Source organism: Chenopodium quinoa, unplaced genomic scaffold, assembly GCF_001683475.1.
Source record: "Chenopodium quinoa cultivar QQ74 unplaced genomic scaffold, ASM168347v1, whole genome shotgun sequence".
NCBI classification, from domain to species: domain Eukaryota; kingdom Viridiplantae; phylum Streptophyta; class Magnoliopsida; order Caryophyllales; family Amaranthaceae; genus Chenopodium; species Chenopodium quinoa.
Genome location: NW_018742244.1, coordinates 670,049 through 683,351, shown reverse-complemented (window position 1 = coordinate 683,351; position 13,303 = coordinate 670,049). Strand labels below are relative to the sequence as shown.

Below are 13,303 nucleotides of genomic sequence, written 5' to 3'. Positions count from 1 at the left end.
TTACATAATATTTCCTTGCAAATTTCATTACTAAGTATTCTTTCTCGGACACATCAATATTTTATTCTCAAATGCTCTCAAAATTGAGCAACATTAGTTGTTAGTCAATTATGACTAAAAGTTAATATTGGTCAAAACATATCATTACACAAAACGTTAATCACTCATGATAGCCCAAAAGCTTTACTCAAGTAAAGAAGGGAGTTTTCATAAGATTCTTATTTTATTTTTTTTATTAAACCATGGTTGTATTTTGCATTTTTCTTAACGGGGCGTTTGGCATGTGAGAATGGAACTTGGAGAATTATGGGTGGAAATTTGCTACTCTTAGAAATTAATGAAAAAGGTGAAACGGGATAATAGATTGAGCAAAATCATCACTTAATAATGATTGGTTGTATGACTAGTTGAGTGCGCCATAAGATGAAAATGTCTTGATTTTACACAGATTTCACATGCACAAAGACCCCAGTTACTACTTACAAGTGAGAGGGAGCTAGCAGAAGGACGAGTTTCTCCCATTGAGTTCCAATTTCTTGCAGGTTGTCCAAATGCTGGTAAAACTACAATGGTTACAAAAAATGAACACGAGCTGCATAATAATAATCGATCCAAGGGAACCAAAACCGCTTTATTATGAATAACAACAACAAATTTCAATCACCAGTTCCAGAAGAACTTCCTATCGGTGTATGTAATAAATAGGCCTCAATGTCAGTCTCCAAGATTCTGTACAACTAAATAACTCTTACACCTGATCCCTAAGATTTTCTATACACGTACATCTCTAAATTCTGGGCACTTACAAAGACAAGACTTGCGTCCCCCCAACCCAGAAAGTCCTAAACTATAGCTCCTATCGTTACAAAATTCAAGTAATTACGATTTACCTGCTTAGGCAATGGCTATCCAACTTCTCACCAAAGCCAAAGCTCTTGCTTTAAATTTCGGGGTGTTGCTGCACAAGACACCGAGGAACAGCATACAGCAGATTCAACAAGCAAGTACTGAGAATTTTTATCAACGCGATTCTACTGCAATGTTAACTATGAAACATTTCCATGTTCTCGTAACACCTCTTCAGTGCGTTGAAGGAGCTCCTCATAAACTTTCACGGAATCTGTTGTAAACCTATCCAAGGCCTCAAATACATGCCGTAGACCAGCCTGTAAACTAGTCTTGCTGCTGGTATCACTCTGATAAACAACATTGCCAGATAAGGAGAGACCATCAGGATCCCCAGAAGCTAGAACCATCTTCTTTTGCATTTTTATGTCTTCTTTCTCCAAGTTTTTAACTTTCCTCTCCATATCTCTATTTGCTGTCATTCTCTGCCGTAATTCACCTCTGTCCCGTTCTCTGAAATGTAAAACTATCATGGCAAAGACACGCATTGAATCAATCAAATCTTTCTCAGATGTCTCTGATATTCTTTCCAATGATTGATCCCACTGGTTGCATATAACAAAGATAGGAGGTGCCCCTGCCCTTCCAGGTGAAAAAGGAGCTACTCCATCAGCTGTTTCTTCGGGTTCATTCAAAATACATTTTAGAAGCCAACGATTCAAGGCTCTGACATAACCCTTTTGCGCACCAATCCATTCTGTGAACCGGTATGTCCAATTTAGAAGGTCATGTTCAAGCTGCAAAGAAGCTTCCAGATGCGTGTCTGTTGGATTGCTAGGAAATGCAACTGCATCTAGACCCCTTGCCCCATCAATTACCTCGCACTGACTGTGATGACATTCAAGCATGGCTTTCCACATTCTGCTCAGGCTGAAGAAAGAATAAGAAAAAACTAAAAGTTAGCCAGCAGACCACATTATATCATAGGAAAGCAAAATATGAAGAATTACAAACTTGGCAGCAATTGATCAATACATGATAACGTTGAAAGCTTCAAAATAGAGGAAGGATTAAGTACGTCATCAAGCAACTCAAATCACAGATAAGACCCCCAAAAGAGGTTAGAAGTCAAGGAATGTTAGCTTTAGAGCTAATTCATTGAATCCCTCCTACAATCGCAAATTATCATCAATTGGATTTCAGACTATGAACTAATGAAGCCAGATGATGTACAAAATCAACCCTCCCCCCCCTCTTCCAAAAAAAAAAAAAAAAAACCCCAAGGTTCTAGCTTTCTGCCAAAAACATTTTCCATTAATGTAAATCTCACTCTACAGCAGCCAGTCACAGGTTTGACACACAACAAACATCTGCAGCAAAAACCAGTTTCACTGATATATTAGACAAATCATTGCCACATAAATCCATACCCTTTCTAATTTAATTTAAAAAGGAGAAACAAGTAATTAAATGGATAGAATGATCCACACAAGACATTTTCTATGTCATGAACAAATTTTCCAAGGATGGGGTAAACTTACTATTACAGGAAGCATAGATAATAAACAGAAAGCATAGGTGGAAAATATCAACAACAATACAACTCACATATAGACTCAAGTATAACAGCTCGCAATGTGGCAATCAGATTTCAGAAGAGAGGCTTCGACCCTCATCTAGGTACCAAATATCGATATTTCAGTCAAATAAAACCTTACTCTAGATTTCATTACAAGCTTACAAGGAACATTTTAAAAATATTCCAAGTGTGAATTCTTCAAGGCTGAACTTGCTCAAATATTACCTCAGCTTCAAGACTCTGATAGAGTTGTTTTAAAGATCTTAACTCTTTTCAACGGCAACCCATCTCTACCCAATGACACTATGTACAAATTACAGATGTCAAAGCCTGCTTTCTAAAATCTAAATGTACTATAAGAGAAAATTATACCAGTCATCATTAAATTCATACTAGAAGTTATTCTATGTCCATATTGAAGTCATACATTCCCTTGGGGTGCACTGGTGTTGAACTGAAGCAACAAGTACTCACGTCATTCATTTACAAATCTCTCTCATAAAATTACTGACAAGAAAATTTTGTTACGGCCAATACGGAGTATAAATTGATGCTAATGAGCTAATCCATGAGATCGAGACTAATAAAAAGGACATGAGTGCATTTACCCTCAAGAGCAATCTCTTACTATCGGTATAATTACATATGTTATCTACATCCTCAAGAAAGCAACTAAAATACAAGGCCAACAGGCTACCAGTACCAAATTTGATTATCTGTGCCTGGCGTATACTTTAACTAAGAGACTAGCTCCAGAATCAATCCAATAATTATAAGAGTGGAGCACACAGTGTGGAAGTATGAGTACATAATTAAGCTGTGGACTGAAGAGTTTATTGCACGGTCCAAGTATCAATGCCCCATTCTCTCATGAAGAGATTGTTGACACACAAAAGGTAACTACCTTAGAGTGAGAGGGGGGAGTATCGGTCCAAGAACATGCAATAACAACAACAACAAAGCCTTATTCCCAATATGATTTGGGGTAGACTAACATGAATCATCATAAGGAATCGTACAATATAAAGAAAGGAATATAACAAGACAATCACTTGGAAGAGTTTGAAAAGGGTGAGTAAAGTGAGAAAAAGAAAGAGCGTCCAAGAAAGATCAAGGGAATCTAAAAAAGAACCAATAATAAAATCCATGAAAGTTATAATGCAAGAGCATGCAATAATTTGTGTGTGGTCTGGAGACTGAAAGTTGAACATTACCAGTGGCTTTCTTCCATTTTATATTACTTTAATGCCTTTCTAAAATAATAGTCTTAAAGCCACAGAAGTGAACTATCACTTACCCTAAGATTAACTCATTCAACTGAGGCCACAGCTCTTCATCTCTGAGTTTATTTATTTTTACTGAGATCCTGTCAACAATTTGAATTGCAATTCTTATCTTTGTGGACAGACTCCTCACCACGCTTCTTGTTGATTCTATCTTGGTGGGTTCAGCACCTTTTTCAACCAAATGGTTTAATTTTGCCAATTTTCTATCATGTGAAACCCTCATTTTTTCTTCAGCCTGTACAGAGAAAGCATGACGACATGAAGAAGTGACCATTGGGTACAGAGATGAACCAAATTACTCCTCATCAATGAAAAAACATAGCAGCAGATTCGGCAAACTGAAAGAATTACTAAAATTGAAAAGGAGAGTAAATCACACATCCCCTCCCCTCTCTCTCTCTCTCTCTCTCTCCCCCCACCCCCCAGTCCCACCTCACCAAAACACATAAAAAATATATGAATCCACAATGAAAAATAAAAGCATAGAGCATACAACTGAAAAATCTCCACTCAAAAGATTGCTTGACTCATAGCGATGGGTCAGAAACCAAGAGATTCTACTCTAGCAACAACTATGTATGGTATCAGATATCAACATTCAAACAGAATTACAAACAATAAATGCATATATAAAATTTTGAAGCTCATGTACATATAAGACCAGATAGATTTATCAGTCCGGAGAGCAATAGAGTAAGAAATACGTTGAAGACCACAGCAAAGAGGTACAATCGTAAAGAAAGCAGATGATATAAAATAGAATATTTTCGGCAGCTTAATTGACTTCGTCATCAGCATTATTAGGAAATAAATTTGCACACAACAATTCGTCATGCATTGAATTAGGAAAAAAAAATCTGAGCTGCCAAAATTAAATTTTGCGCATTTCTTGACCAGGTATACTATAGGAAGGGACAGTCAGCAAAAAAGCATTAATTTAGAAAGTGTGGAAGTCTACTTTGCAAGCCAAACTCATTACAAAATTACAATTGCTTGCCCAAATCAAACTCTCAACCCACCCATATTATCCAACTACATTTTCTTCACAATCTAACCCTTTCATGATACCTAATTAACAACCGCGTAGCAATATTGGAATTGTAGCTACAATCACAACACAAAGACATCCTCTACCATTAACCAAACAACCTTTTGCATTACAATCAAATTTATCGTATAATCAAATTTAACAATTTTTTAATAGTAAAGCCTCAGATTGGAAATAACAGATCCTGATTCTTGAACGACCATTAAGCATAACAACAAATAAAATACAACAGATCAACAATAACCTTCAACAGTAACATATAATTATCCATAAAATGTTGAACAATTGTATTAGTAAGCATAAACCAGGTCAAATATTAACTATTTGGTGAAATAAAAGTGTATATACCTTGACTTCGTCAAAGAGTTTCTTCTCCCAAAGATACAATTTTTGCAAGGTAGCTGAAAGATTAGCCGATCGCAATTGCACATCTTCATCAAGGTCTAGAGAAGCCTCGTCTTTTGATGAAGAGGGTAATGATGGAGTAATCACATTCAGCATCTTTGTAGAAACTGTTTCACAGACCACAAATGCCAATCAAAATAAATTAATAATCTTACCCCCTGGTAAAAACCAAACAATTTCAGCAATTAAGAAACAAAAATAACTCACAAATATAACAACTTGATGTAAAATGCAATCTCCTAACCTTGGTAAGCTGCATTCTTTCTTTGATACCGGAGTTTACCAACCTCCAGCACCTTAGCAATCTCACCCCCAGAAGTGGCAGCCCTCTCAAATTGCACCTGAATTTCCCTCACAACCTCGAAAACATTCTTAAAACCCCCCGGCCTTCCACCGCCTTTACCTTGCTGTTCTGACTTCCCCTCCTCACCAACCACTTTCTTTTCCACCATATGAACCTCATACTCCACCGGGGTACTCTCAGGCGACGACGCGCTAGGCCTTGCTCTATACAAACCACCATCACCCTCACTCATCCCAACAACCTCCTCAACCTCGGCTCGCTTCAAATCACCCTTCCCTTCACCCACCCCACCACCACCACCACCACCCCCACTACCACTACCCCCTGCATTATTACTATCATCAACAAACTTCTGATGCCCATGAACTTCCTTGACAACCTCATGCTGATTATCCTCATCCTCCAAATCAGGAATACCCTCCTCTTCCCTCACCTCCCTAGAATCCCTACTAGGAGTATAAGATGGATAATGATTATCAATACTCTCAAACAAATTCATAAAATCCCAAGCCGACGTCGCAGGCGGCGGTGGCGGAGGTGGTGGTGGGGCCTGTTTTGTTTGCCCCATTGGCGGCGGCGGCCCACCATTCCAACCACCATATCCACCACCACCTCTTGGTGGTTGTGGTGGGGCCTGATTCCCAAAATAACCACCATAATTCATATACCCATTACTATTACTATTTATATTACCATTACTATTATTATAATTATTATTATTATTATTAATACTATTATTATAATTATTACCATAACCACCTCCACCACCAAAATAATCATAATAATTACTTGAAGATGAAGAAGAAGATGGATCACCATACTGTACTGTCTCAGTCTGATAACTTACCGGCCTCTGTTCATACGATACAGACGGCGTTACATGCTTCTTCATATAATTCATTTGCATATTATACCCATTTCCTCCATTTGTATACATATACGGGTTAAACCCAGTTCCCGGAATATACCCACCACCTCCCGGAATATACCCACCTCCAACGCCGCCGCCGGCGTCAGCTTCCGAAGGTCCGTCAATCAAAATCGAATTTCGAGGAGGGGAATCATGGAGATGATGATGAAGTGACCCAGACCCAGAATCATCGTCGTCGTCATCATCGGAATCAGTGTGAAAGTGAAGGTGGGACCCAGAATTAGAGTGAGAGAGATGACCGGAATCAATAGCAGGAGCAGCAGACGTTGGGGGTAAATCGTCGGCGGCGAGTTTCCGTTGAGGAGGGAGGTCAAGAACCGGCGACGGCGGAGGAATTCCGGCGGAAGAATCGAAAAAGCGGTGAAGAGAATCGCCGACAGATTTAAGGGAGTGGATGTACGCCACGTGTGATTCAGCAAATGCGTACCGTTGATGTAACGCCTGAGAAAGGAAGTCTACTCTTTCCCGGCAAAGGATTACCGCCGGGAGGTCGTCGAGCTTGGAGCTCGCACACCCCATTAAACAAAATTTATTCAATTTTAATTTTGGGAAAGAAATTTGATTAAATTAATAATATAAAAAAAATTGAAAATGGGGGAAAATGAAGAATTGGGGGAGAGTTAAGAAAGAGAGATCTGATGAGAGAGAAACATAATTAGGGTTTACAGAGAAAAAATGAGGAGAGAGAAAGAAGAAAGAAGAAGAGGAGGAGAGAGAAAGTAAAAAAGAAAGAGAGAATCTTTGACAGCAGAGACAGTGTCGTCAGGATATAGCAGAAGGCTGCTACACAGAGTAGTGCATTATCGTCGGTGACATTTTGGGGGATTTGGTAATAACATACCAATATCACTTTTTTTTTTTTTTTTTTTTTAATACGGAGTAATAAAATAAATAAATAATGAGTGATAAGAAAATAATTTTATATGTACTTTATTAAATTTTTTAAATATTGATTGAATTATTTGGGGTGGGGGGAAGTGGGGAGGAGCTAGAAGAGTTTGAGAGTGTCTTTTTCTCTAACTTTTATTTTAACAGTTTCAACTTCAAGTGGGGTAGGTCAATAAGGTCATTAGGTGTATTCTTCTATTGGTAACTAAATAAATTTTGCTGATTTCATGCATTTTTCGTTCTTTGAGTTTTATACTAGTTAGAGGTTAGAATTCGGATTGGGCTACATGACTAACATGTTAGGTAGATGATTAATGCTTGTAAGTTGAATTACAATTTTTTTTAAAAAAAAAAATAATGTGTATTTCACACACTTTGCGTTTCAATTCATTATTTCATGGTCTTTCTAACCATATAACTTTTTCAACTGTTTTGACTTGTATTTTTAGCTAATGTATAACAAATAAATTTAGGGTCTGTTTTCTTCAGTTTATTTTCAGTTCAGCTCCAATCAGTTCCTAATTTCCTTCTCTCATAAAATATTTAGTTTAGTTCAGTTCAGCTCCAACCAATTCAGTTTAGTTCAGCTCAATTCAATAAATCAGAACAGGCCCTTAGCATATGCTCGTTATATTATGTTGTTGAATGTTATATACAGAGCATCATAAATACTACCTCCGGTCCAAATTACTCGCAACTTTAGGGTATTATTTGTGAGATATAAATATTTTAAAGTTGCGAATAATTTGGACCAGAGGTAGTAATTAAATTTAATAATATAATTGTTGGTTAGGGAAAAATAGGGGGGGGGGGGGAGAGAACAATTGTTTTGACATAAATAGAGTGGATTGTACTAAAGTGATGGTGTGGCAGAAGAAATATGAGTAGTAGACGACTATAGACTATAGTACAAGTACGAGTAGGATGTAGTCTGTATCGATGGGTTGGGAGCGGCATGAGCGGGAGCTGATTCGTTGCTTTAAGCCATTGACGTTGGTTGCCGCCATTTCTTGTTCCGGTTAGTTATAGTGATTTGGTCTATATTTGTCATCGTCTTGTTTCCCGCTTAACACAAACATTGGTCTTTTACTTTCCTTTTACTGCAATCCCTCCTAACTTTATGTTGCACAAATTACGAATAACCCCTTACCCTCATTCCAACGCCTTTTTGCACAAGCTACCCAATTACTCCGCTCTTAAATTTGCCAACTATAGTACTCCCTTATTTGTTTTTTTTTTTTTTTTTGAAAAGGTAGACAAATATTCATTTTGCCGAGATAGTACTACCAAATGACTTATATTAACAATTTAGGCCACGTTATTTTCAGATTCTTGTCAGAACAAAGTTAGTGTTAACAAAGCAAATTGAGTTAGTAAATCAGGGTTTAGAAGAGCAATGTAAAGTAGCTCTAAAGAATAAGGCCTAAAAACATACCGTAATTTGTATCTTATATGTGTTAAATAATCCAATTGTGAAAAAATGAAGAGTATCTTCAATAATTAATTGTACTCTGTATCTACTAATAGACTACCCAAATACTTCATATCTTTTATTGAGTTGAAAGCTAATTAGTTATCACCCTCAATTTCAATGTTTTAATTGTATACTTGGTATATAACTTTGTACTTTTAAACTATTCACTTATCAGATTCATTACATACTCATAATTAGGATCTCCTAAGATTGAAAGGGAACCTCTAACCATTTAATCTATCCCTCACCCTCTATTGGCTATTGGTATTTATCAGTAAATTAAAGATAATAATGACAATGTATATACAACTATACGGAGTATATAAATATGGATCATATTGAATATCATAGCAACAAATAATGTACTTCGTATGTAATGGATAACTGGATACCATATTCACTTGTACCACAACATAATTGCAAAAAGAAGATAAAAAAGGAATATGCTTGAATATGTTAGATTTGAGTTAAAGCATGACAATAAGGGTCTATTCTCTACGTTTATTTTCAGTTCAGTTCAGCTCAGTTTAGCTCCTAATTTCCTTCTCTTATAAAATATTCAGTTCACTTCAATTTAATTCATTTCAGTTGAGTTCAATATATGAAAACATGCCCTAATTCTTATAACAAATGAAGGCAAAATCGAGAAATAAAGGTCTGAAATATCCGTTAAAAAACCAATTCCCAAGTCCCCTGTAATCTGCATGAAACATCCAATGAATTTCCAAAGTGAGTTATTTCCATGAATTTGAGTTATTACCAATTCTCATACCTGTGAAGTTGTAATCCCTAGAAATAACACTTGAACTGATTTTTTAGTGACTAAAAATAAAAAGTCTTTATTTATCGTAATTTCCCAAGCATTTACATTGCCCTTGCTTTCCATTGACTTGTGTACTCCCCTTCTCCAAACTCGTTTAATTGTGTTCGTGTAGTATACTCTGATCTATTCAAGTCAATGACTACGTACCCAAACTAGCAACAAGTTTGGGCTTGGGAATCAAGCTAAGCAAAACTAAAAGAGGGCTCAAGAAGGCGATAATTAACACGATTGGTGTTAACACTGCACGAGACAATAACACGTGTGTTAGGTGGTAGTAATTACGCTACATAATAAAAGATAAATGTATGAGGTAGTCAAGGATTATCAGTAAAATAAAAGCGTTATTAGCTAAATAATATGCATCCATCACATTATCCGTGACAATTTATACTCATAGTTTTACTTAGTCATATATATACGGTATACACGAAGTATATTTCATATTTGTCTAGTTAATTGTAGCTAATTTCACCCAACGTAACAATTCTTGCAAGATTGCTTCTAACTTTCTAAGAAGTTATAGGTAATAAATGCATGCTGGTGGCTCAATTTACATTCTTTGTGTATGCATTGTCAAGCACAACTGCACAAGCACTCCAATGTTATCTTTCAATCATGCAAAAATATTTCTCAGAGCAATTCTGTCATGCATGCTCTGTCCTTGAGTCATTAATATTGACACAAAGTTGTTACTCAACTTTAATTCCACATTTTCATTTTGCCTTTTAAAAAAAAATAATTGGGCACATTTTTCTAAGGTCATTTCATAGTAAATACACTTATCCTTGAATGGAGTTTGATGTGGGAAGAAAGAGGAAGAAGAAGAGTAAGGTCCCGTTCTTTTAAGCTTTAGGGCATAGCAAAATAGGGGTCACCAGAGTAGATTTCAACATAACAGTTAAGAACACATTGTAGAGCATAGCACAATAAAACAACTAAAAAGAACAAAGACTAAAAATGGATTGAAAAAAGTTAACAACGTTAATTCAAGTATAAAATAGTGATGTATAGTCTAATTAACATTTATGTGATTAAAGAAACATCTCATATTTTCTATAGAGAAATCGAACCTCCCTCCTAATACAATATACGAAGTATCATTGAAAAAAGTGCAAATTAATTAACACCACCTCTAAATAAAGATAAAAGCCATATAAATGTATATTTCCCCATCGATTGGAATTAAGTAATAAAATATGAATTAGGGTATTAGATATTAGGTATCTAAATTATTCTAACCCGAACTTTACAAATACTCCTATGATGATACAAGGATATGTCAAATCCTAGTAATAGGATTGCCACTTGATCCATCAACAAGTTTAATTTGAAATTGGAATATTAGGAGAAAACAAACAAGAGCTTAATCAAAGAATTTGACTACATTCAATTCTAGATATAATCGTAGTTTATCTTCTCGATTACTCCGCACCCCTATTCCACAACATACCGGCGTCTTAGCCTCATTCATCTCTCCTCGACCAACTCATCATATATAGTTACGTTGTCTATTTTGACTACTCAAATTTAAAGTCTCAAATTCTTCATAGCACAATTTTAAAAAGGAAATTAATTTGCTCTATCAATTCCGCCAAAAGTTGGAAACTAAATTTGTTGTGAGGGAGACTTTTTATAAGAAATATATGCGGCTATTATTTTAAATTTAAAAAAATACAGAGTATAAATATTTTGAATAACTGGTTAATAAAAAAATTTATGTAAATAAGGTAAAAATAAATGTTATAAAAAGCTACATGTAAAAAACTAGTAAGGGTGTAGACACGACTTAATCCCACGTCTTCACGAGTTATACAAAAATATTCTTAATGTTTCTTTTACCAACTAAGCTAGTAAACAAAATTTGAAAAAAGTTGTTTTTGATTTAATTAAATTAACCTAGGTTGCTACAATTCAAATTGTTAGCTTAAGTGTAGTTTGTCATTGTTGTCTATGTCATCATATTGGAGCTTCTATCTTAATCCGTCTTAATGAAGTAACATGTCCTAATTGGCTTCGACAATCTTACTGTAACTAACAAGAAATGAAGTGAGCTACTAGATCATCCAACTATCCAAGTATAGCACAATTCTTATCTCTATATATAGTAAGTGTCAATTTCAATTATGACTTTTTTTTAATTTTAAAAAAATATCTCTGAACATATTGGCCCTCAAATACACTAATCTTTGCCCTAGTGCCTAAACTCGTAATAAACATTATTGATAATGACATTTATCTTGGACTCATGCGTATAGTACGTAGTATTTTAATTTATACAAGTGCTTTCAATTATTTGCATCATTAATGCATTTGAATGTATCAATCTCCTTTGTTTTTTTCTTTTATACGAAATACAAATGAAGTTCATACATAATAACGAAAAAGGAAGGAGAACAAAAGGGAGAAAGAGGCCGGTGAGGTGGGGGATCATACGGGGCAAATAAATGCGGAGATGATGACCAATGTTCTGAGTGACAGAATATAAAACATATTTTTAGACCTCAACCATTAGTTTAAACTTTTGGTTGAGATGATCCACTAACACAAAAGTTCATAATAATCTGAGTAAAGGTTAAAAGTTAGGAATATCAAATTGAGTAATATTACATCTTGTTACTCAGATTGTCCATAGTATGCTTAGGACTTTCATATACCCTTGTAATAGTGGTACGTGTGTATCAAACCTTTAACCTTACACGACCGAGTAACACTGTACATACCGTGATTGTATAAATTAACACTAAAACATCCCCCCAAAACCAGTCTTACTGTACGCAGAAAATGCCAAGTGTATTCAAAATTAAACAATTTTCAAATGTATCAGCACTAATGACCTAATTAGATGAGGAGTTAAATTAATAATTACTACAGTAGTACAGTACGAAGTATGATACTTATAATACTTTACTAAGTTCTAGAGAATAAAATTTACTGCATCCATTACCGTTGATACATGTGTATATACTTTACATGTGTACGGATTAATTATTCTTCAATTTTTTTTATATTTTTTTTTAATTTTTTTTTATCTATACCATATAATCTATAGTAGTCTACATACATAATCTACTCCGTGATTCGTATATTATTCGTTTATAAAAGCAAGTGGGGAAAAAAAATAAAATTTTAATAAAAAGATGAAAGTTGAATAAGTTTGGTGGTTTATAGTTGAGAATTAAAACATGAAATTAAACTTGGATGATTTTCTTAAGACTGAAATGGAATATTCAAAAATTCCTACCAGATGGCTGCACGTGGGAAGAGAATTGTGTAATTAAAATTAAAAGAAAAGGTCAATAAAATTACAAGTAACAGTTTATAGTATGATTCATCCATGCACATGCAAAGATCAATTTGGAATGTTAACACATGTTAGTCAAGCTACCCAACTGTGGTATATATTCACATAGACAAAAAAATATACTCTAAAAGTATATACAAGTACTATATTTGATTAAAGTAGTTAGTACAATGTGTAAAGTGATTTCTATTGATTGTGCAATTGATAGGTATTATCACAACTTGATTGCAAACAAATGCAAGTAATCAGTGGCGGATCCAAGATTTCCGAGATAGTGTGTCACCATCAATTATTGATCATTTGTGAAAGTACAATTTTTTTTTCCATATTTCACCAAATTGATTTCAATCCAAAAATAGGACACAAAAATACATACCACAACCAAATACAGTACTTAAGAATTCAATTTTACAAGTCG

At 35.0% G+C, this 13,303-nt stretch overlaps 1 protein-coding gene across 1 annotated transcript; it reads right to left on the bottom strand.

Moving 5' to 3' along the window:
- Positions 1 to 597: 597 nt before the first annotated feature.
- LOC110738563 lies at positions 598 to 7,231 on the bottom strand. The gene is made up of 4 exons (XM_021918964.1): positions 5,409 to 7,231; positions 5,108 to 5,271; positions 3,723 to 3,946; positions 598 to 1,776 (listed from the first exon to the last, which is right to left on the bottom strand). The coding sequence occupies exons 1-4, from the start codon at positions 6,916 to 6,918 to the stop codon at positions 1,047 to 1,049; spliced, it is 2,628 nt and encodes an 875-aa protein (XP_021774656.1). The 5' UTR covers positions 6,919 to 7,231; the 3' UTR covers positions 598 to 1,046.
- Between the last annotated feature and the right edge of the window lie 6,072 nt (positions 7,232 to 13,303).

What these genes read in the sequence shown, in the direction of transcription:
- LOC110738563 (XM_021918964.1), bottom strand. Translation starts at nt 6,918, where the DNA reads ATGGGGTGTGCGAGCTCCAAGCTCGACGACCTCCCGGCGGTAATCCTT. An exon ending in AAAGAATGCAGCTTACCAAG is followed by an intron (nt 5,272 to 5,408) that starts GTTAGGAGATTG and finishes TCTGTGAAACAG; the next exon opens with TTTCTACAAAGATGCTGAAT. An exon ending in AACTCTTTGACGAAGTCAAG is followed by an intron (nt 3,947 to 5,107) that starts GTATATACACTT and finishes TTCTCTGTACAG; the next exon opens with GCTGAAGAAAAAATGAGGGT.